The following is a 25,782-nucleotide window of genomic DNA, read 5'->3' as shown; positions in this document are numbered from 1 at the left end:
GGAGCAATAGCGATGCAGCGACAAACTAGTTAAATGTTTTACCAAATATAAAGTAATAGCAATTGAGACTAGTTGTCAAAAAACATGTGCTTTTTTTTGTTGCTCTCACAGAGTGTGGTAGAGGTGGAGTATAATAATATGTTTTATAGGTTCTTATATATAATATATAATATAAATACATAAATATATAAAATATTATATATACATACATATATATACACACACACATATATATATATAACACTTGGTTTGGTTCAAAAATCTTTGTCAATGCTTACCTTTTAGTCAAATGAGAAATAGTGTCAAAAATAAAGTTTTTGTGATGAATAAGATATTGATGTTTTATTTACATGTAAAAATCTTGCTTCAGACCTGAAATTGCTCTGAAGTATTATTAAACATCATTTAATAAATAGCATTTGGAGTGGTTCAGACTATATTTAGGGCACAAGGTGCAGGACGTGACTCTTTCTTTGAATAAAATCTTAGACAATATATAAATCAGGTGAAAATGGCACTGATGTGGCGTAGCTGTCAGAAGGTGTTGAACCCTTATAATTCTTCCTCACATGTTGCTTTTCTCCTGCTCTGGGTCCCAGGATCCCTCTGCAGAACCTCAGAGCAAAGTTTTAAATCCATGTGTCCCCTTCTAGTATTTAGACTTAATACTTTTAATCTAAGGAACAAAAGAAGAAAGCGTCATGCTCCAGACATACCCTCTTTCCTTCAAAAAGCAAGTTAATAATGTTCAGATTAGAAAAAGTTATGTATGAATTATTAAGTATTTTTATGATGTGATAGAACTAATGCCAGGCTTTTTTTTTTTTTTTTTTAAAGAGGTGCTTATTTCAGCCCATTAGCTTTGCTGTATATGCTACTTAGCCATCCTCTCTCTTTTTCAGATCACATAACCATTACCCCAAAGGATCCCCAGTGGGTAGGTGCCTGGTGGCTTGGTTATCTAATAGCAGGAATCATAAGTCTCCTTGCAGCTGTACCTTTCTGGTGTTTACCAAAGAGTCTTCCAGACCCCGAAGTAGAGAGGATTCCAATTCTTCCTCGGAGAAATCCAAGTTTATTGTGGATGGTCATACAGACTACCAAACACCCCATGGAGAAAAAGTAAAAATAATGGAAATGGCAAGAGGTGAGCCACATTCTCCTTGATTCTGAAATACTTTGTTTTCCTGTTCAAACTTTCTAAGGGATCAATAAATGATACCCTTCTCTCCCCTTCATGTGTTCAGAAAAAGAAAAAAAAACCTCAGAAACTATACAGAAAGCAGAAACAAAGATTAAAAAATCAACTTTACTACTGGAAAATGATTGAAGAACATGACCCATAGTTTTGGTAACCTTTCTTGATAACATCCCTACCCTCAGACTTCCTCAGTTTAGGCCTCTCTGCTGCCCCTAACCAGGATTGCTGCTTCATATCAGTCTGGATGGACAGGAAAAAAAAGAGTAAATCTTTAGGGCTTATGGCCTTTTAACAGATGAGATCTACCCATTTGAGAAATGTGTACCAGGGTATGTCTCCCAACAATTATGGAAGGAGCGAATGTGGGGTAAGGCAAAAGGCCAGACATGTTCTAGTGAATACCCTCCCTGTGGAAATGGGTGACCGTGAGAAAGTTTACTTCCTCTCAATTGGTCTGTCAGTATTCCTTCCTGGAGGGCCCCAGCAAGCAATATTTACATTTATAGAATATTTTCACATTTCTAATTGTTTGGCTTCATAAATGGAAGAAGGGAAAAAGCCAAAGCTTATTTCTTACACTAAAGTTCATTCATTCAATGGAGATAGCATTCATATTCCTTTTCTTGTGACCATGACCCAAGTTTGAAGGATAGAGACCATGAAACTGAAGTCCTTGATGTCATACCTATGACTCCCAGCTCGGTAGTAAGGGAGTAGTCTCATTTCTCTTGCCTTTTACACATATTAGTTAGAAGAATCTGTTTCTGTCTGACTTATACCTCTATCGATAATCTAGATTTTATGCCTGAAAAAGCAAGTGCCTATGTTTAGATCTGAACCTGGCCAGATCTCAGCCTTGATTTGGACCAATGGCTTAATATACATTGTGTGTGTGTGTGTGTGTGTGTGTGTGTGTGTGTGTGTGTGTGTGTGTTTCACACTAAAAATGCTCCTGTTAACTGTAACAGTGGAACTTAGCCATCTAAGCCCTGCTGCCAAGGCTGCATCTTCTGCCAAGTGTAACACTGTCTTTAATTACCCCCATGTTATTTTTGTCTTATAGATTTTCTTCCATCACTGAAGAATCTTTTTGGAAATCCAGTGTACTTCTTATATTTGTGTGCAAGCACTGTTCAGTTCAATTCTTTATTTGGCATGGTGACATATAAACCAAAGTACATTGAGCAACAGTATGGGCAGTCGTCCTCTAAGGCCAACTTTGTTATCGGTATGCTCATCTGTCCTTCATGCTTTCCAGTAGGTACTATCAGCTGCATCTCATTAACTCTTAGTACTTTTAGAGAAAATTGTTCCAATGTTTACACTGAAGATAATTTATGGCATTTTAGATATGAAGTCGAAAAGTAAGTGAAAATAATCCAGCAGAGTGAAATATTTACATAGTCTGCGGTACAGTTTTCTAGCAAGAGTTATTCACAACTATGTGTGAGTGACCATGAGAACATCACATAGTCCAAGTATGCATTTTATTAGGAGGTTGTTAATTTCAGATATTTGTCTTTCGAGTATAGCTAAAATATAACAGTGGACATTTTACCTGAACAGTTTATAGGATTATAAAAAGGGAGCATTTAGATAGTTAAAGGGTGTTTATTACAAAACAAAGTTTGTATTTGCCCAGTCAAAAGACTTTTCTGATTCCTGGAATTTGAGTTATTTAAAGGAGTTGTGTTTCTAGTTTGGAAGTACAGTCAATAATGAGAAAGATATTCAAGAGCAAAGAAAAGCGTGAAGAAATGAATGCAGAACCAAAATATACAAATACATAATTACTACTCTACAAGTAATTGGATACCTTTAAAACCTGAGTTAGCTATTTTAGTCAATGAAGATGTAATTTAATGCTACTGTTTCGAGGCATAAAATATATCCTATTTTTTGAACATATCCCTTTATGATAGGAGACTCCAATGGTTTAAATCATTCATTCTCCTTGAAATATTTTAATAATTACTCTATATATCTATCTCTGAAAGAAACTTTGTCGGGAAGGATGCTGAGGACATATAAGTTTTCTGTAACAATCCTGGATAATGGGCACTTAGCAGATGATAATCTAATTTACTCTTTGTTTAGACTGTTACGGCTATACGACACAACTTTTACTTTCAACATTAATTGGTTCAAATTAATTTAATTTTATTATTTAATGGTGGACCTGAAGAAATATTTTAGGGTTATTTTCCCCCAATACTCCATCCATGCCAATCAATGCTTTATATTGACTTTAAGAAGAATAGAAGAGGAATGAAAGTTTGAGAAATTCTTTTTATTTTAAAATTTCCTTTGTGTTTATTGAGATATAACTTACAAGCAACAGTTAAGTCTCCAGACCTTAAATGTGTAGCTTAGCTAAATAAATGTTTATACATATATAATATATCTCTGTAGTAAACATGATCCAGAGCATGTTTCACATTTCAGTATCACCAAAAGGATCCCTCAAACCTCCTTGTACTCAAGACTCTTTCCCAAAGCTAGTACCTATTCTGAACTCTATTGCTATAGATCAGTTTTGCCTGTTTTTGAACTTTATGTAAATGGAATAATATGTTAGGTACTCTTTTGTATCTAGCATATTTTACTTGAAATGAAACCTTATGAGATTCATTCATATTGTGTATAGCAGTGGTTTGTTTTTTTTTCATTGCTGTGTAATATTTTAACACATGACTATAATACGGTTTATTTACTAATTTTATAGATGATAGACATTTGATTTTTTTTTTTTTTTGCTTTTGGCTATTATAAATAACTCTACATGTATTTTGGTGGGCATATATGCTCGTTTTTCTTTGCTATATCTTAGAGCAGAATTGCTGGGTCATTTATCTCCAGTTAAATTGCCAAAACATTTTACATAAGAGTTGTTCAAATTTATACTCCCATTAGAAGTATAAGAACGTTCCAGTTGCTCCACACCCTTATGATACTTAGTACTGTCAGTCTTTTTCATTGTAATTATTATTATGGGATGTGGTGGTATCTTATTGTGCTTTAATTTGCATTTAACTGATTAATGATGTTGAGGACTTTTATCAGGCTTATTGGTTATTTTAACATTCTCTTTTGTTAATTATGTTCAAAATGTTTGCTCATTTTCATTGAGTTGTCAATCTTTTTCTTATTGATTTATGGTACTATACTTTTTTCTTGATATGAATTCTTTATTAAATATATATATTATAAATATTTTATCACAGACTTGCCTTTTCACTCTTCTAATAGTGAGCTTCTTAATTTTAAGTTCAATTTTCACTCTTTTTTATTAATGTTATTTTAAACTTGTTTTAAGAAATATTTTTCAAACCCCAAGGACATGAAAACGTTTTCTTAATATTTCCACTAGTAGCTTGTTTTAACTTTTACATTTAGGTTTTAATCCATTTCAAATGTTTTTGATATAATGTAAAGAAGGAGGTCAAGGTTCATTTGTCAAAATGAAAAGACAATTTTTCTGCATAAATTATACTAAAGGGATACATCTTTAAGTATATGTTTTTTTTCATTGTTTATCATGTACATAAAACTTAGAGATTTGGGAGTCATTGAGTTTGCTCTCACTAGAGTGATGACTAATTTTTTTTATTTCAAATTTAAAAGTTTATTTTATAAAGGAAAATTAAGCATAGCTTGGGGGAGTGTATTTGTAATAGAAAATGAGACTGTATGTAATCACATTCCTTTATTGAGTAGGTAATAAATGAAATACTTTTGCCTATAAAATTATTTTTAAGGAGAATTAGCACAGATGAAAGAATTTGAAATTCTGGGAGACTCGGTAGCCTGCTCAATGTCATGCATATGTGGTATACATACATTATGATATACCCAGGAATAAATTATTTCTCCTAGGTTTCTAAGTTTATTTCCACACTGGACATAATTATTTTTTGGAAAACTGATGAGAAGAATTTAACCATATGCTCTTTTAAGATAATGCTCTTTTAAATTATAGATGATTGATTTTTTTAATCCAGGACCTTTCTCTATACACTTGGCATTTTCTCATGTTAACTACTTTAATTTTGCAAAGAAAATTGAAGAAAAATAAAAAACCAAAAATGTTTCAAATTCAAGGACTAGAGAATATATGGTAAAATGTTTTTCCTTTTTTAAGTGTGTTTTTTTTTAATTTTCATTGCAATTTCTACTGGAAGAAGTTTGGATATGCAGTTGAATTTTCCAGTTAAGCTTTTCCTATCGCTATTAAGTTACATGCAAATAATCTTATCTTTTCTTCTTAATACACAAATAGTAATTATTTACTCATTTTTAATTAACTTCTTTGAATTTTTTAATTGATTAGACAGTTTCTAGTAGATACAATACAGCAACATTTACTATCAGTGATAACACTGATTATCATTCTCAGTTCCTGGAGGTATCACACAGACAAATCAAGAAAAATTAACAATTATTTGGGGAAAAGCTGCTTATAATAAAAAAAATATTAATTTTTGTGGCTAAGGCATAGCAAATTTAGTAATTGTGTTATGATGTGTTCTAAAATTAGGTAAAGGTATAATAAAAACTGTGAGATGATAAAAATAATCTTAATTTGTGAGGAAAAAAATACTTTTATTTTGCCCCAGAACGATGGCTAATTTTACTTCTTTATCCACAATGGGCTATAGGAGTGTGAAAAGTCTCATAAATTTTCCTTGCATTTAGATCCTACTACTTATTTCTTATAACATTAAAGTAATATTGTAAGGTTCATTATAAAATATGAAATTTTGCTTCACTAGAAAAGAAGCTCTAAAAAATCCCAAAGTACTGTAATTATATTCATTACTACTTCATCTTAATGGCTAAGGCTATCATGCATCTGCATGGGAATCAAAAGTTTCCAATTTATATTGTAATTGTGCTGACCATCTCAAAACATTTAATACATCCGTCATAAGTCTTGTTTAGGATGGTAACAAAGAATAAGGTCTTTAACCTAAATAGGTGTGCTGGAATTATAATAGGAAACTAGCTAAAATTTCTCTTAGCTTTCTTGATGTTTGGGTAAATATATTAAAATCAAAAGAAAATACATACAATAAATTGAATCAAATTGCAGTATAAATTACAAATAATATTTCCATTTGGAATATTTAGTCAGTAAACATTTTAAGATCAACATTTTCTGGTGTGAGTGGAAAAAGTGTGTAATAAAGAAATCAGAGTGAAATTTCTGTCTCATTAAATTACTTAAAAATATTTAAGATGAAAGAAAAGAAGCTTTAGGAGGCAAGAAGCACATCTCATCTGATATTCAGGAAATTTACCATCAACTTGGGCCAACATGGTTAACTTATAAATCCTAGGGAATTTGAAAGGGATAATCAAACTGACAGTATGTTTGAAATGTCCTACTAAACCCTGTGCTAGACATTGTGTAGACAGAACTCTGGGACTGTCAGTTGTGCTGTACTTAGGCTATAACCTAGACATCTATCAAAATCTTTTGATATACATCAATAGATGATAGCAAATGAATATTTCTGTAACTTAAAATGACCAAGTAGTCTAATAATATGTCAGGAACTATTGCATAGCTTTGTATAATCCCTTAGAATGTTCGAATGAGTGCACTCAAATTTCTTTCAGAGATTTAAAAAATGATACATTTTTCTTGTTTCTCAGGGCTCATCAACATACCTGCAGTGGCTCTTGGAATATTCTCTGGGGGGATAGCTATGAAAAAATTCAGAATTGGTGTATGTGGAGCTGCAAAAATCTACTTGGGATCATCTGTCCTTGGGTACCTCCTATTCCTTTCCCTGTTTGCATTGGGATGTGAAAATTCTGATGTGGCAGGGTTAACTATCTCCTACCAAGGGTATGTTCACTCATTAAATAATCTGAAGAGACTGGCTTGCTTAGTCAAATTAATTTTTGATAGAGCTTCAAAATGAAATAATTTGATTCTTAAGCATCATAACTGTGGAAAGGGAGTTATTGTTCTGTTGTGAAATAGCTGACAATATTTATGATAAGGAATCTGTTATTGTCACCAAAATCTCTCATACATCTCTTTTGAATTTGAATATCTTAAAGAAATATAAATATGCTAAACCCACATCTTACTTTAGGGAAGCAATCTGATGGTAGAAAATATAGACCTTGAATCTTGCTTCTGTTCATTCTTAGTGAACAGGCATTGTAAGGGTTATTTAATCTAATCCAGGCTCAACTTTCCCATTTAAAAATAGAAATAATTATCTTTTTAAGTTTTGTAACATTTAAGCAAGATAATATACATGAAAGTGATTAACACTTGCCTGGCACAAAATAGATGAGCCATTCATGGAAACAATTGTATTTTTTTTCTTTGAACACCTGAATAACCAAATGGTCTCTATGCTACCCTTCATAGTCTCTGATGCTACCCTTCACAGTCTCTGTTGTACACAAATTATGTGAAGTTTCAAGAGAGAATACTATTCTTCCACCCCATGACCCACATGACAGCTCTCTTTAGCTTTTTGCACTTGGTCAAGAGAATATGTATTGATGTTCTCCGACCTATGCCATCCCGTATGGGGTGGGATAAGATTCTTAGTTTTCAGAGACTAATGCTCTATTTTTTTTTAATTAAAGAGTAGTTGGCATACAATATTATATTAGTTTCAACTGTACTATATAGTGATTTGACACTTATATACCTTAAGACATGATCACTATAAGTCTAGTAACCACCTGTCACCCTGCAAAGTTATTACAATGTTATTGACTATATTCCCTGTGCTATACATTACATCCCCATCACTTATTTATTTTATAACTGGAATTTTGTACCTTTTATCACTCTACATCTTTTTCACCTATCCCTCGCCCCCACCCTCTGACAATCGTTAATTTTTTATCTGTATTTATGAGTCTCTTTCTGGTTTGTTTTGTTTGTTCATTATTTTTTTTAGATTCCACATGTAAGTAAAAACATATGGTATTTGTCTTTCTCTGTCTGACTTATTTCGCTTGGCATAATACCCTCTAGGTCTATCTATGTTGTCGTAAATGGCAAGTTTCTTTCTTTTTTTTATTACTCAGTAATATTCCCTAGTATGTATGTGTGTGTATGTATGTATGAATGTGTGTGTGTGTATACATATATATACACCATCGTTCTCCATTCATCAATCATTGGACACCTAGATTGCTGTCATATCTTGGCTATTATAAATAATACTACCATACACATAAGGGTACATATATCTTTTCAAATAAGTGTTTTCGTTTTCTTCAGATAAATACCAAGAAGTAGAATCTATGACTCTTAATACAAGGCTACATAGATCTTGAAGAAATTACTTTGCTCCTTCCCTTCAAGAGTTCTTGCCATCACTGCATCTCTGAACATGAGTTCCCAGAGACAGCTCTCTTTATACATCCACCTAACTACATTGCTGGTTTTAAAAAAAAAAGTATTGAGCCACTATTTTATGCCAGGGTGACTTCCTTGACTGCATCTGTCTGACTGATTGAAACTGCCTGTGGCTCAAAGGCCAACGCTCCTAACGTTACATTCTGTTTCCTGCCAGTTCAGCTGCTCTTCTTATGGCTTGCTCTCCAGCTTCCTTCCTACGTTTTCTTCCAAGCTTATCTATCTGTCTTGTCTCCATAGTCCAGCCTTCATCAACTTCATTAACTGGGTTTCTCCTGCTGTTAAGTGAATATCATTTATACTTTTTTTTATCTAAAATATCCAGGAAAATCAATGAACACAGAGTTTATATACCATTGCTTCTGGATGTTATCACAGCACTGTTAGCTTAGTGTAGCATTGCCTTGGTAACAGCAATGTAGATTTAAAAAAAAAAAAACATTAGTTATAAACAGAAATAGAAAGACATTTCTGGAGAGAGTAGAAGCATTGTATTATCTTTAACTGTCCCTATTATCCTCATGGTAGATGGATAGTAGTAAAGTACTTTGTATTTTGCAACTTACAAAACACCTTAAATTTCATTATCTCACTTGTATCTTTAGAGCACCTTTATGAGGTAAGTTTTGTTACCTTTTTTTAAAGGAAACTGTTTAGAAAGGTCAGTTAGCTTCCTAAAGTATAACATTCTTTCTATAACATCATGCTATTGCTAAGCCAAAAGCAAACACATAAACAGGCAGCAACAGCAAACTTGAGTTTCACATTGAAAATATACTCACATAATAAAAAATTAAATATTTTTAAAGGAATAAAAGATAGTATACTCATTGAGTAAATATTAGCCCTTGAAAGCACTCACTTTGAAAGACTATGGCTGGATTGCAATAATGCTATCATTGTTTAAATCATTCTAAAACTCTTCTTTAGCCCTTAAAAATAGCTTTGCTACTGGAAGCAGCTAAAAGAAATCACAGCACCACTGGGAAAACCTCTTCTCTCTCAGTCTGACTGCATTTGTGTATAAATATTCTGGCATATTTGATAAAACTCATCTTATAATTAAAAATTTAAGTAACAACTCCACTGTCAACACATCCTTCATAAAATGTGTATACAACTAACTTCTGCTTTGAGATTGCCAGAGGTGATCAGTTTAACTTACCTCAGTAATATAAAATAGTTGGTTTTGTAAAATACAACATATTCCTGAGGAATTATCCTGAGTTGCTTTGTTCCACAAGGCTGTTTTAATTCTGGGTGTTCAATAGGAACATTGTAGAGAAGCCTTAGATATGGTAGTAGAGGAAACCTTTCTTCTGCAATAATGAGAATAAGTCTGATGTGAGAGTCACAAATTTAGAATCCAGAGACCTGGAAGGGTTGTTTTTTGTCATTGTGATAAACATAGTGAATTTGAGCAAATTATCTGTCCACTTTGGACCTGACTATCCTGATCTGCTAAATGAGTAATTGCCCAGGATCACCTCCAAAATTTCTTTTAGCTCTAATCTTTTATTATCTCAGCCTACAGTATCCATAGTGGCCTGGTTCTAGGCTTTAAAAGGCATATTTATACACTTTCAGATACTACCAAACAGTCTCAGTTAACAATTAATGCTTTGTGGAAGAGACTATTCCTATGTGACTTCCCAGGTGATCTGGTTAAATATCTTTTTATTCTATTTGAAGACACCTCAGTGGTCTTTTGTTTTGACTTCTAAGGTACCCAAATCCATAGCAGTTCTACTAGATGAAATATTACATCAGTTAAGAAATTATTATTGCAATTTTTATAGGAAATACCTCTCAGAAGGAGGGGCCAAAATGAGTGATTCTTTCACCAAAATAGAATACCATTTTTCTTCAATTCCTTGATTTACAAGCAATCTTATTTCTTAAGCTATTACATTCTTGGAATTATTCTTGGTGCTGGGGATACAAAAGTGAATAAAACAAATAGTTTCTGCCCTCACTGAGTGGACATAACAAAGTATTTTGTTGTTGTTGTTGTTGTTGTCGTTATTGTAGGTCTCTCAAATACCTTTGTAAAAAATGGGAATAGGGAATAAAAATTAAGTTCAAAATGGAAGAGAAATAAATGAATTATGAATGGACAATGGATAGCAAATAAAGAGCAGATAGAATATATAGACCATTGTATATCACTAAGTGACCCTTAAAATAAAAACGGCATATGGATAGTGCAAGGAGAATAAAAATAGAAGGATTAGGCAATTCAGATGACAGGAAGAAACAGAAAGAAAAAAGAAATTCTGGAAGAGATGAAGGGAGAAGATAAAAGAGAATGAGATGGAACAAAAGAGGGAGAGAAAAAAAGAAGACAACCAAAATTAGGTAAAATTAATTGTTTTTTAAAAAGCCAGCTTCTTGAGGGCAGATATTTTTTCCTCCATGTTTGTAAGCATCTTCTCTCCTCCCAAAGCAAGGTTCCAATACATTTTTGTGTTTGAACAAATGAATGAATAAATCATTTTAAAAAGCATGTGCAATAGAGTCAAAGAGGATAATATAAGATATTGAAGGGCTCCATACAGTGGGGGAATATGTGGGAAAGAGAAAAGTTAAATGAACTGGCAATGCATTTATTAGTAAGACATACACAAATAAGATATATAGCTCCTACAGGCATTGAAAATTTATTGAAATAATGTTGACTGCTTGGCAATGTTTTTCTGTCATCACACCATCAACGATGCCCATTTCACTGATGCTCAGACAATTTTGAAGGAAATTTAAACACACACACACAATATCTGCAATGCTTTAAAAGTAATGCCATAAATAGCTCTGAAAGTAGCTCTGAAAGTTTATTTTTCTGCCTTGTTATCCATTTTTATACATCTTTACATAGTAATGTATTGAGATTCTAGAAATAGACATTAGTAAAAGCCCTTAAGCCAGGAATAGGATATTATGTGAAGTCGTAAACCTCTAAAGATAATTTTCAAGAGAGAGTTGTTTATTAGTAAATTCACATTTAATGATCAGAAGTTGACATTTCTAATGACAATTGTGTTTCCAAAAGGAAAACTTTGTTGGCAGTGTCATTTATATCACTCAAGAACATTGATTTTTGAAAATATTAGGGTGCTGCCTGCTAAGAGGTAATATTTTATACTGTTACATTTCTTTTCAGAACCAAACCTGTCTCTTATCATGAACGAGCTCTCTTTTCAGATTGCAACTCAAGATGCAAATGTTCAGAGACAAAATGGGAACCCATGTGTGGTGCAAATGGAATCACGTATGCATCGGCTTGTCTTGCTGGTTGTCAAAACTCCACCAGGAGTGGAAAGACTATTGTAAGATATCTCTAAAGTGTGTGCCCCTGGGCCTGCTGTAATATGTAACTCCACAACTCAGTGTGGGTTCAGGGACCAACCCAGAAGCAGATGACACTGGTAGGAGCCCTGGCTCTTACTCTGTCCTTGTTCTTTTGTGTGGAGACAGGAAATATAACCATCACTAGTGGAACTAGAGTTTTCGAAAGAACCAGGCTGAGAATTAGAATCATGGAACAGGCTGGAGGAGCTTTGTAGTTATGTTGTCTAGTTCTCTCATTTTGCTTTTAAGGAATGAGAGAGTCTCAGTCATAAGATCATATAAGATCTGCATCGAAATTCATGTTTCCTAACTCCAAGACCAGTAGTCCTTGATAGTATTAGAGACAGAAAAAATAAAGACCAGTGTTAGGAAGTCTAGACCAAAAGATCTAGACCCAGGGTCAGGAATCTATCTGATGTTAAGGAAGTTGATGGTTCTAGGACAGTTCTTCCTGAGAAATCGAGCCAATTTGTATAATAAAGAGTAGGTAGCTGGAATGAAGGATTTCTGTAGGATGGAAGTGTAAGGTGAAGTTGGAAATATAAGTAGAAAATCAATTGTAAAAGATATGATGTACAACAATTATTAACAAACTCATCCCTCTAATCACACATTTACATTCTTGTCCTAAACATAGATTCTTCCTCATATTCTCTGTGTAAAAAGCAGTGGTCAGACTGCTTTGTACTTACAGCTAATGAGATCTGTCTGTATTTGACAGTGGTAGAGGGCAGAAAATGAAACCACACATATATTTACACATGCTTCTCAACAATATAAGAATGATTAGACAAACATTTCTGCAGACACAGAGTAACACTTGATTTTCTTCGTTTATTGTTATTTTGACATTTTATTCAGAACAGAAAAGATTGGTCTCTAGCAACAGTGAATAAGACTCCTCACCCATCTGAAGTCTGAGTTTTCACCCTCTCTCCTTTTTCATCTTTCTTTCCTTTCTCTCTTCTTTTTGTTTCTTTTTCTTTTCTTCTTTTTTTTTTCTTTTTAGCTTTTCGCCACTACCCTTTTGCTAAACTGCTTGAAGGTTTTTCTTAACTAGAGCCTCATTTATTCATTTATTGAATACATTGCATGCCAGGGGCTAAAAGAGGTGCTTTAAAAACAAAATTGCATTTAGAGTAAATGAATATTATTTTACTTATTTTTCTCATGTGAGAACTGAGGCACCGAAATACAAGGGACTTGCCTAAACTCACATATGCAGTGAGAGGCAGAGTCAAGATTCAAAAGCTCTTTACCTGACATTAGGGAAAAATAAAAAAAGCACACACACACAAAAACCTATATTACTACTCTTCCTTGAAAAGGAAATGCCAGTTTTAGTTCATTATTTATCTAAAACTTCACAACTCTTTTGCAATGAAAATGATAACTCATTATATATACACATTCATACATGAAATTTATAGAACTAAACTATGAGAGATTATAAAAAGTTGTCTCTCTGTCCAAGATTTAATTGAGTTTCATTTATCAGTGTATTTTTTCTAATAACCACTATAAATTCTGTCATATCCTTAAATTGTGCCCATGTATTTAAAAAATTGTTATCGAGGGCCTAAAATGAGAGACTAAACAACAATAACAAACAGAAATTTTCCGACAGAGGTTACATCCTAGTGGGGATATATTGTTTAAACATAAATAATTATATAATCCGATAGGTAGCAACAAGCATTATGAGGAAAAGAGAAGTGAGGATGAAGGAGTTGAGAGATGGAGATATTATTTTGAATGAGTAGCCATGGAAACTCTCTTTAATGAAATATCTGAGCAAAGACCTGAAGTGTGTGTGGAAGCCATGTAGCTGTCTAGAACAGCCCAGCAGAGAAAACAGCAAGGGCACAATGGGAACCCATGTGTGTGGCTGAAGCAGAGGGAACGCGAAGAAATCACTGAGCAATCAGTTCTGAGCAGGATCCAAAAGCTACCCCATGAATAGTATATAAGACACTTTAAGGATTTTGGACTTTATACAAGAAACCATTGGAAGGTTGAGAATAGTGATGCAATGTGACTGCATTTCTCAAGGCTCACTTTAATTACTGTGTATGAGAAATACGATAACTGGATAAGAGTAGAAATAAGTTGAGCATGAAGACATAGCATAATCAAGGCAAGAAATAATGGTAGTTTAGGCTTGGAAGCAGCAGAGGAAATAAGGCACGAGTGGATTTGGTATTATTTGCTGGGAGACTGTTCTGTAGGATCTGTTTGTAGACCAGCCATCTGCTATTTGGATAATAAAGTTATCTCTATATTTTGCTTTGTTTGCTATATTCTAACAGAAAAATAAAATAATATTTTCCTTATTATTTATATAATGAATACTGCAAAGTCTTTTAAAATAAATATTTATCTTTAATTTTATGTAAAGTTTACCTCAATAATTGATTTTTTCCTTACAGATATTTTATAACTGCACCTGTGTGGGAACTGCCACCTCTATATCAGGAAATTCCTCAGGCATGGTGGGCAGATGTCAAAAAGACAATGGATGTTCCAAAATGTTTTTGTATTTCCTTGTAATATCAGTCATCACGTCCTATACTTTATCCCTAGGTGGCATACCTGGATATATATTGCTTCTGAGGTAAACACTGATGCTCTCATCTCAATTTTAAGATAAGATTTCAAATTCTATTCTACAGAATCATCACAGTTTCTTATGTCTCTCTCAGGAAACTTGTCCTACATCTTTGTTCCACTTTTATACTTTTCCCACTTTAGGTTTTAACACTAAAATGTGGTTGAAGTTTTTCTAGTTAAAAATATTTGCAGACCATTGGTCTAGAAAGAAATGTCAGTGCCTACATCACTATAGCCACTCAAAAAATACAAGGTGCTATTTCTAATGCTGGTGATAATATTAACCAGTATAGACTAAATGTGTTTTAGAATTAAACATGATTTCACTGAACTTGGATGAAACAACTTATAAGACTCTTTAAATTTCATCTAATGCCACAATGGTTTGTATTTATTACTTTGATATGTAGGTTATTACTTTTTCCAAATTATTCTTGCTTGGACTGGAATTATCTGCGTATGTGTGTATATGGGTATTAATGGCTTTCAAATCAATTGAGGATCCTAATCCATAAATATGGTGTTAATGACTCCAAACATTTTTGCCTATAAAATCCTCAAAGAATTTTTAATACTGTGTACCCCTTTGCAAATTAAGTAGACATCTAAAGATTTGTTATCGTAAGTGTAAATAGTAACTAAGCATTGATTTCCAGTATATTGTAAATATTTACATTAAAAAATATAATGATTTTAAATGTTGGACACTCTTTTAAATGTAAAATTATATAAAAAGAACTTTAATAGTCAAAAATGTTACATATTTCTTTCTTCCCCTGAACTTATATCTTTATTTAACTTCCCTATAGGTTTTTCTTCTATTACAATATAACTTGTGCCTGAACATTTTTATTGACTCTCCTATCATAGATCTCTATAAAACAGTATATAAATTCAAATTTTAAAATGTTAATTTTATAACCAGTATTCTCAGTGATAAAATGTTTTTCCAATTGAATTAGTCTTGCAAATATTACTATTATACAATTAATAAGAATAACCTAAAATATTATACATTTTAATAAAATTATTAAACATAAAAATCAAATTTTATTGGAAATTAATCTTTTATGAGCTGGATTAGGTGACTTTTAAATTAATATATTGAAGAATGAATATTAAGTTTTTCTAAATTGAAATTAATCAAAAGTATTATATACATCCTTAATATCCTACAGTTTATATTATGGAAATTGATTAGGAAAGATAAAAAAATAGTACCTAACATCCACAAATCCTTTTTTTTTTTTTTAAAGGAGTTTAAGGAGAACATGAGATATTTGTATTTTCAAATGGGAGTATAGGATTGAAAAGATGGAAAAACACTGCCCCAGAGTTCTCAGACCAGGGCTGTTCTTCATGGGTGGCTATTTCTTCAACATCCCCTTATACTGTGTCAAGTGGTTACCTGGGCCAAACGAATAAACAGTCTACTAGAGGAAGAATTTTCCTCACCACCAGTCCCTCCAATGAACCATGCTTGCTGTATTTTGATGTCATAGGATTGAAGAAAAAAATTGTGATTTTTGCCTCTTTTAAAGTGGAGATAAATGATATTATACCTAAGAAGAACCATGATTAATACTCAACAGTTATCATATATCATTATTATCATTACTATTAAAATCTATAGGCCAATGAATTAAAGCTATACAGTCATATTAAGGATGTTCTTGTTAGGCATTCTTGCACTTGGCTGGAAAATTCAGGTCTCCGCTGTTTAGCAAAAGCACTTAGTATGCCACAGTGATTGTGATTTTATCAACTCAGGTCAATGGGGTCCTATGACTTCAGATGAAAACCACAAAAACTAGTTATAGGTTATTAATCTTTTATTGTTGCCTCAAATTATTGCAATTTCTTAGAAAAAAAATTTTTTTTCCTTTGAGTCTTTGTTATTTTGCTAGTTAAACTTATAATTTTACTTTACCCAACACTTTTTGAATATGATGTTATGTAAGGGTGATTTATCTTCTAGAAATATTAAGTGTAAACTCCTTGATGCATTCATCACATTTAATTTTACATAATTTGCCTTTCCACAGTTAGGACATGAGTGGGTTCTCCATAAAAGCTACCTGAATTCTAACGTCCACATGTATTAAGTGGATTATCACTAATATTACTATTTGCTTTAATGGAAAATATATATATATATATATAAATAAATAATATATATGAGTATGTGTATAATAGTGCTTTTGTTGTTTTCAGATGCATTAAGCCACAACTTAAGTCTTTTGCCCTGGGTATCTACACTTTAGCAATAAGAGTTCTTGGTGAGTATAATCTATGTTTTAAGTATGGTAGCCATCACAAATGTATTTTGAATACTTCCCTAAATATTTTACAGAGTTATTATGTATAACTAAATGATGTAGGCGGTTAGGTCCCTATTATTTTTATTTTCATCTTTCCTTCATTTCCTCTTCCCCTCCCTTTTTTCCTGACTTCTCCCTTCTTTTATTCCAGAAATATTTATTGAGAGCTAATACTGTACTCATGTTATAATACAGTAATTTTGTGAGAGTAATAATATTTTTTGTTTAACAATCTTGTCTCTTCTAGCATTGGTCTATTGTCAAAAAATCCATTGCTATTATGGGAGAGCCCTCTGAAAGGAAAGAGAAAATAAAGAATAGATTAAAAAGACCGAAACCTAAATATAATTTTTTCAATTATTAAAATAAAAGAAATTCTTTTGAGCTACTCTCAATGGTCTGATATCTCATTTTGGTAGAAAAGTCAGATCATTTAAACAATCAAAGCAGTATGAATTTGGGTAGATGATTTTTAAAAATGTAATTGGAATGCTTTTTCTGACTACCAGATTTTTCAATATGTCTTAATTAAAACCCATAAGAAATAGAGCGAATGAGTCAGATAAAGTTTCTATTCCTTAAAAAACTGATATTATGAAGAATAAAATAAAATAATTACAAGTGTTCTTTTGTAATTTAACCAAAAAGAACTACCAGAGGAAAAAAAAAAGAAACTCTGCGCTTTAAAAAAAATCTGAAAATAAAATTGGTTTACAAAGATCTCGATATAAATAGGTACATATGAAAATATAACATGACCCTGATAAAACTGGGGAAACAACAAAAATGTAAATTTATGCCATCATGGCCAGCTTTTTTATAGAATTATAATTCTATAATATAAAAATGAAGTTATCTAGAAAAATGTCAGATTACTGAGCCTGAAGTATGCCCCTAGCTAGAACTGGTCTCTGTACCTACCTCCCTCTGGCAATACAGATGTGAACCTACAATGTGAAAAAAATTTTTGAGTAAAAGAAATGATTCATAAAATTGATTCTATAAAAAATAAAAATCTACTTGAAAACGGCAAAAATATTGTAAGGCTAAAGGTAAATATCATAAAGCAAATATCAAAAAAAGGTAAATACAAACTGGGAAAATTTTTTTTGCAATTTTTATGATAGACAAGTGGCTAATATCCGTATTATAGAGAGAGATCCTAAGTATTGAGAATGAAAAAACCAACAATAAATAGAAAAATATGTAAAGGTATGGACAATCATTTCATGGAAAAATAAATGTAAACGCCTCTTCATGTATAAAAAGATGGTCAAATTCTCTTATAATAAGAGTACAAACTAAATCTACACTGACATGCTGATTCTTACTTATCAGATTGGCAAATTATCAAATGCTGTTTCCAGTATATGGAAAAATAGTTATGCTTTTACATTGCTATTGAGAAAATGATACTATTTCTGGGGAGGGCTATCTAGCAAAAACTAACAAAATTACATATAGATTTATCTTCTGACCTAGCCACCCTACTTCTAGGGATTGATGCCAAAAATTCATTAGTGAAAGTATGAAATAATTCTAATTTTATGGATGTCAATCACTGCGGCCTTATTTATAATAGCAAAAGACTGGAAGCAGTCTAAATGTCCATCAGTATGAGATTGATTGAATAAACTATAGTAAACTCACACAATGAAATAATAAGTAACTGTAAGGATGAATAGGGAAAAATCTCTCTCTAGTGTTACCAAATTAATTGGTCAGCTCTAGCTGCCAAAACAGAACAGCATGCACTGGGAGGCTCACATGACAGAAAGTAATTTTCTCATACTTCTGAAGACTGAGAAGATGAAGATCAATGTGATGACCGGGTTGGTGTCTGGCTTATTGATGGCCATCTTCTCACTGTGCCCCCCCACATGGCCTTTCCTATGTGTACACATGGAGTATGAAATACAGAGATCTCTGCTGCTTTTTCCTTTCTTATAAGGACACTAGTCCTATCTGATTAGGGCCTCACACTTATGACTTTATTTAACCTTAATCATCTCCTTAATGACTCTGTCTCCACATGCAGTCACACTGGGAGTTAGGGCTTCAATGTATAAAATTTTAGAGGGACACAATTCAGTCTATAATACCAAAGATCTCTAGAATATGCTATTAACGCAAAGGGAAGCAAAATGTAGAATAGTGTTTATAGTATGATGCATTTGGTGTAAGTATGGAAAAATAGAAATATTATACACACAATCAAAGGTATTTGTTCTTATTTAAAAACAGAAACAATAGAAGTGTAAACTAAAAACTAATTATTTTTTTTAAAAAGTTTACCTGTTAGAGAAGAAAGAAAAGAGAAAATAGAGGATAGGATGGAAATGAAGCTGTAAATGTAACTTTTAATGTGAAATCATGTGAGGTTTTATATAATTTTTAAAAATTAAGTTAAAAGAACAAAGAAATTCTTAAAACAAATTTAAACTAGCTGTATATCATATAAGTGGCATAACCATACAGGAAAAATCTTTCAATGACTTAAAAAGATAGAGTTATTACCAAATCTCTATAGTTTCACTATATTTTATATTTTATTAATATTAACTTTGGCATCCTTATGCTGACACTATTGTATATTTTAAGATTAAGCAAATGAGATATTGCTATCATTAGGAATCAATATTTTCAGCATAACAGAAAAATGATAAAAGTATAACAAAAAGTAATTTAAGTAAAACCCATTTTTAATTATATGTGAGCTTATATAGTTTTATTTTTAAATAATTGTATTTTATATCTCTGTCTCCTGAAAAATCTAGAATCTGTATAACTCAGGAGAAATGGGCACCTATAGCACACTCAGTATATGATCTGCAATTATCATTTCTCAGTAATGGAACCAAAGCACCTGGGAGAAATGACCCATTCAAGGTCTAGGGTAGAAAATGCATAAGATGATTATGGGACAACTTTTTGTGCTGAAAGTAAGAAAGCTATCAGAGGCTAATAGGGATATGTCAAAAGAACACAAGACCAATTTGAGGAGCTTGGTCTAAGGTGAGATAATTTGAAAATTTAATAATAATAAATAATAATAGCTGTATTGTATTGAAATACATTGACTATATATAAAGACATGAATTCATAATGGTACTTAAATAATTTGGGAGAGCCTAGAACACCAACTCATTATTCTTAAAATTAATGAAGGGAAGGAGTTGACTATTTGTCTTGCCTTTCTTCCATTAACTATATTTCAAAGTAACCAAATAATCATGAAGGAAAATATTTATGGAAAAATTCTAAATAATTTGTACACAAGGAATAATATGATTTTTAAAATTTCTGTTTTGCAACTTCATAAACATCTGCTAAAAGTGAAAGTTGATGAAAACTTCATTAATGGAAGGTATAGTCTGAGCCTCAGATCCATTTTAACATTACTAAGAGTAACAAGCAGGACACACAGAACCACCTGTCTTCTTGAATTGAACCTGAGTGTATCCAAGAGCTGACTACCAGGTTATTGGAAATATGGAGACTAGGAGAACAAATTAAAAACTATGTTGTAAAGAAGCAACGAGTCAAATTTAGACTGAGGCACTTTCTACAGGACAAATATCTTACTTCAAATATCATCAGTATGGAAAAATGTTGGGGAGAGAGCCATTAACTAAATGTAATATGTTTACCGAGTATGAATCTTGATTAGAACAAACCAGTGTCTAAAACTGTGTCACTCAGTGTCTCTCGAAGACATTCGGAAGAGTTTGAATATGGATTTTTTCTCAATTTTATTAAGAAATAAATGACACACATCACTGTCTAAGTTTAAAATGTACACCGTGATGGTTTGATTTGCATATATTGTGAAATGATTACCACAATAGGTTCAGCTAATCTGCAACTTCTCATACAGATACAATGAAAAGAAACAAGAAAAAAGGAAAAATAAATTTTTCCTAATGATGAGAACTCAGGAATTACCTTTTTAACAACTTTCCTATATATCATATATCAGTGCAATCTATAGACATAATGTTGTATATTAAATCCTTAGTACTATTTACTTACAATTGGAAGTTTGTACCTTTGACCACCTTCGTCCAATTCCCCACACCCCCACCCCACCCATCACCTCCAGTAATCACAAGTCTGGTCTCTTTTAATCCAAATTGATTGTTAGATATATTTATCTATTTGCTCTACTTGTTCATGGGATTTTATACAAAATAAAATCAACTAGTTCTTTCTTGAATATGGAATCTTTCTCTTCCTGGTACAGAGGGAGACACCCTTACAAATGGAGATTTCCTTACAAATGCAAATCTCCCTTACAGAAAATAAACTTACGCCCTGTCTTCAGAGCTTCTCCTGTTTCTCAAAATAATCAGCTCAAAAGAGTCTTTACACTAGAAGCATATTCTGGAGGGGCATATTCTGAGCTCCTATAGATGCCCAGTTATCTCTGAAGCAAAAATTTTTGGAGTGAAAGTAAGTGGTTCCAGATAATCATTCATTATAGGATAACCAAAAAGATGTACATATATTTTTAGTAGCAATTATTTGTTTATCTCACAGCAGGCATCCCAGCTCCTGTATATTTTGGAGTTTTGATTGATACTTCATGCCTTAAATGGGGATTTAAGAGATGTGGAACTAGAGGATCCTGCAGATTATATGATTCAAACACTTTTAGGTACCGTATCAAACTTATTCTGCATCTCACTGCTACCACATCCTAGGTTTGCACAATGCAATGGACACTAATAATTCGTCATGTAGTTTCACTGCTTGTAAGGAAAAGGATAATCTAATCCATGAGTGTGTTCTGTTTTATAGAATACTTCTGTTATCATTTGATTATTTGGCTATATTTTTCATTTTTCCCTATTCCTAATCTTGACTTGCATTTTAAATGAATGATCATTTTTTAAAAAATATGACATGAGATTCCAGAATAGAGTAGAATTTTGAAAGGTTATGCATACAAATGAGCAATCCCCTGAAACTCAGAAGCATTTAAATTTAGGTCACATTTTGGGTTTATTTCTATTCTTTTTTAAACTGAGCCAAACTGTCCCATTTACGTCAGATATAATCCCCCTGGGCAAGAGTTGGATTTGGCTCTAAATCTATTCGGCTTTTATTGCCAAACTGATGTTCAATTATTCCAGTACTTGAAATGCATAAAAGTAAAAGGTTTTCTCTGTGAGTGTGAGTGTGTACGGGGCTGAAGGACATGGCTTTTTCACTATGCTATCATTCAGTTCAATTCATCACTTAGTCCCCTTATTGCTTAAAGCTATGCTTCAACAACTTAAAAGCAAGAATTTTTTTAGATTTACAATCTGAGCATTTTCTAGAGAAATAGACTTGGTGCTGAGCCCTGTAAATTGGAAGTTGGATGCGAATTCAGCCAATCATGTTAAATAAGTTTGTTTGATTTAATAGGCTTTGAAGTTATGTGAGAAATTTATTTTGGTCTTTGAAAGGGACCTGATCTGTGAGTAGAATTCACACTTCATTCACATTTGCTAGGGCTGTAATTCACTTTAATCTAAAGACAATATTACTTAATCAGAGGTTGTGAGTGTGTGTACAAGGTGATGAGAATGAATCATGCAACCTGTCCTTCCAAACCTTCCTGTCTTACAAAAGAATGTAGAACTAAAGGCTTCTCATGGAAGAAACTGATTTAAGCCTCCAGTTTATTCTTGAGTCATTCTATTCCACAGAGAGCTCTGATTCCCCTTTAACATTGCTTCTTGCAGTTTTTCTGTAGAAGTGAATTTGGGCAAGTAACCATATGATTTATCATTAACACTTTTGAGAGTTAAAGGGGACACTATTAAAAATTATACTAGGACAATGCCAGCATAAGCTGGGACTTTTGGGCAAACAGGAATTAGGTCATCTGGTCGAAGGGACTAATTCACAGAGAGAATGGAATTGATTATGTAATTAGTAGTAACTAAAAATGACGGTACTGCTAAAAAATTACCCTATTAAGCATACTTCCTTCAAAAATCTGTCAAATGTTCATAGAAAGGACTTAGAGCCACTTATCTGCATTCTTAAAGAAAATCATCCTCATGATATTGATGGATTTCATTGGTATTGATATTTATTGAGTGACGTTATTACCTTCCTTACACATTTTATTTAAAGTTGGATTCTCTCTTCTTTTAGACACATATATCTGGGACTAACTATGATGCTGGGCATAATGTCCATTTTCCTAAATATTGCAGTACTTTTCACTTTAAAGAAAAATTATGTTTCAAAACATAGAAGCTTCAGAACCAAGAGAGAAAGAACAATGGTGTCTACAAGAATCAAAAAGGAAAATTGTACTACAAGTGATCATTTGCTACAACCCAACAACTGGCCAGGCAAGGAGACACAGCTTTAGAAAAACGAGGACTTGAAGACATCTTTGCTAATTTCTGGAAATTCTGTAAACAAATTTTAATCAAAAGGTTATAAATGTGCAAATTCTTTATCCTTTCAAAACATTTCTACTTTGTTTTTGATCTTAGGTATTAGATAATACACCTGATAAATACAATTAATTGTTATAGAAGATATAGATGATAAAGTTAACCTTAAATTTATTAATTTATATACAAATCTTTTATATTATTTACTCATTCTGCTTAATTTTGCCTTGTGTTCATTGACATATCAGCTGTTATTCCTAGTAGAACAATTGTCCACATAGTCTAAAGGCTATGAGTAAAGTAATTTTTAAACTGAGATACTTACTGAGGATAAGAGAATACTCTTAAAAAATTAAACCATATCATGACCTCTTTCAAATATCACCTTGATGATGTAAGGATGGAGTCAGAATATGGAGAGGAAGATCTTTTTTTAAACTTCTCCTTTTTATTAAAATACAATAATGGATATAGAAATAGATAGTGGCAACTGATTTGAATTTTGGATTATTAGCTCTTCTACCATTCATTACATGTGCTTTATGTGTGACATTTTAAGTGACCATGGTTGTAAAATAATAAAATTAATAACACGCTTTATTGTCTTTTATGAATTCAATGGATTAAAAAATATTAAAAACAATACTGCCAATGTTTTAATGTATGTAAGCAGCTCCAGACTTATGCACGTGATGTTATCCTATAACATATTTGAAAGTTGAATTTCTGAAAGTTGGTAATAAACTTAGGTGTTATAATAGGAATGCAGAGGTTGAGTGATGGACTTGGTTTCCTTTAGTGTTCTCTCTGGCATCCATCGCAGTGCCTAAGGGTTTCTGGGTAGAGGGCTGCTGCTTGTACAGCCTGCTAGACAGCTCTCTCTTTCTCTGCGACTGAAAAAGTCAAGCCAGGCATTTATTTCCTCTTCACTGGCTTCCCGGTGCTCCTATGACTAGCTACAGCTCATCATCTTTAATCATCAGCTCTATTATGTACTATGTGTTTCTTCTTCTACCACAGCTGCACAAGAGGGCCTGGCCCTCTCAAGAGAAGCAGACTTAAGGTGGACTTCATCCCAGGGAAGTCTTGGAATTGTACCACAATTCTAAGCAGCCGTTAGAACAAACAGAACAATAAACAGGGTACTTCAAACAGTACTTCAAACTTGAGGTGTGTCTTGGAACCTAAATCCAACAAAAAGGTTCAGCTCAAAAATATAGTAGCCTTACTCACACAGTGGAAGAATCAAGTAGTGCAAACAAAATGGTTTATAGCCTTTTAATTTTTCTTTTATGTGAATATAAATGGAAAAAAACTGGAGATGGAAAGTTTGGGGATAGAGAGCAGAGAAATTTTCTTTAAACATATATTAATTTTGTCATTTTATTGTAATTAGTGATGCAAGGTTATTTTGTGTTTTACTGTTGTTGTTTTTTTAATGAAAATAGACTTATGTTTTCTTTCCAGCAGGCCTACTTCAGACCTGCTGTGTCATACTAACTGGTGAGCAGGAATCCTTTTTGTCATCTCAATATCAGTCTTACTCATAACAAATATTTACTGAATGGATAAGTGAGTACACTTGTCAAGAGTTTTCTTTGTAGAGGTATAATTAAAATTCAGGTTCCTCATCCTGTCTCCCACATCCTCTTTATTTTTCAAAGCTTTTTTGTAGCAATATCCTGAAAAATAACTACTTTGCAAGTAAATTTCTAAACAGAATTCTATCCAATTTACTCCTGAATAACTTGAAAAATAAAAATTGGCCTTAAGGATGATAAAATGATTTTTTTATGAAGGCGCTGAATGTCAATGAAAAGAAAGCATATTTTTATGCATAACCATTAATTTGACAGTGGATTTATATAAACTAAACTCAGTTGTATAGTATCAAAAGGTATCGTTTATTAGGGAATTGAATTTACTAAAAGGAACCTTGATATTTTAGATGAGTAAATTCATTTGACAGAAGTAAACAGGATTTTTATGCCTTAGAAAGCACATATATTTTTTTATTTAACAAACCAAACCCCATTTCAGAAGTCAAAAAAATTTCCTCATCCCCAGGGCCAAACTTTAGAGGTAACATAAAGCCTTTCTTGACATGTGTGATCCCACAATGGCTCCATGTTCAATGGGCCACTTTATTTTCTTATTCTAGAGCTGTGGCCCCTAGAGTGTACTAGTACCTCAAATAAACATCTGATTCACTATAATCTTCAGATAAGTAATGGTTCAGCAATATCATTTTAAGATTGTATTAAATGATTTCCCCAAAGTGGAGGCAGTCAAACTAATGCTGGTTTCTTTCATTACATAATAATGCCTCTAAAACAAGTAATTTCTATGCTCTGTTTCAAGTTAGATATTTATTTACAGTACAAAATTAGGTTTTATTTTTATTGTATCTGTAATTTTCTCTATTAAGATCTTTAATTGTTCTACCTGATGTTTGGTTTTACTTTTGTTATATTGCTTATTACATTTTTTTTTGTTTCCTTA

At 32.4% G+C, this 25,782-nt stretch overlaps 1 protein-coding gene across 1 annotated transcript in view; it reads left to right on the top strand.

Annotated features, from left to right (window-relative positions):
- The window catches only part of SLCO1C1 (solute carrier organic anion transporter family member 1C1), a 47,030-nt gene extending 23,192 nt beyond the window's left edge, over nt 1–23,838 (top strand). Inside the window, 9 exon segments of the mRNA XM_039882550.1 lie at nt 903–1,025; nt 1,028–1,147; nt 2,265–2,429; nt 6,860–7,055; nt 11,761–11,926; nt 14,378–14,562; nt 16,773–16,837; nt 21,419–21,536; nt 23,030–23,838. Of these exon segments, the coding sequence (XP_039738484.1) occupies nt 903–1,025; nt 1,028–1,147; nt 2,265–2,429; nt 6,860–7,055; nt 11,761–11,926; nt 14,378–14,562; nt 16,773–16,837; nt 21,419–21,536; nt 23,030–23,252 (1,361 nt within the window). The 3' untranslated portion in view covers nt 23,253–23,838.
- The last annotated feature ends 1,944 nt before the right edge of the window (nt 23,839–25,782 follow it).

Source organism: Pteropus medius, unplaced genomic scaffold (genome assembly GCF_902729225.1).
Source record: "Pteropus medius unplaced genomic scaffold, Ma_sr-lr_union100, whole genome shotgun sequence".
NCBI classification, from domain to species: Eukaryota; Metazoa; Chordata; class Mammalia; order Chiroptera; family Pteropodidae; genus Pteropus; species Pteropus medius.
Note: the sequence above shows the minus strand (reverse complement) of the source record. Positions and strands in the feature narration are given on the sequence as shown.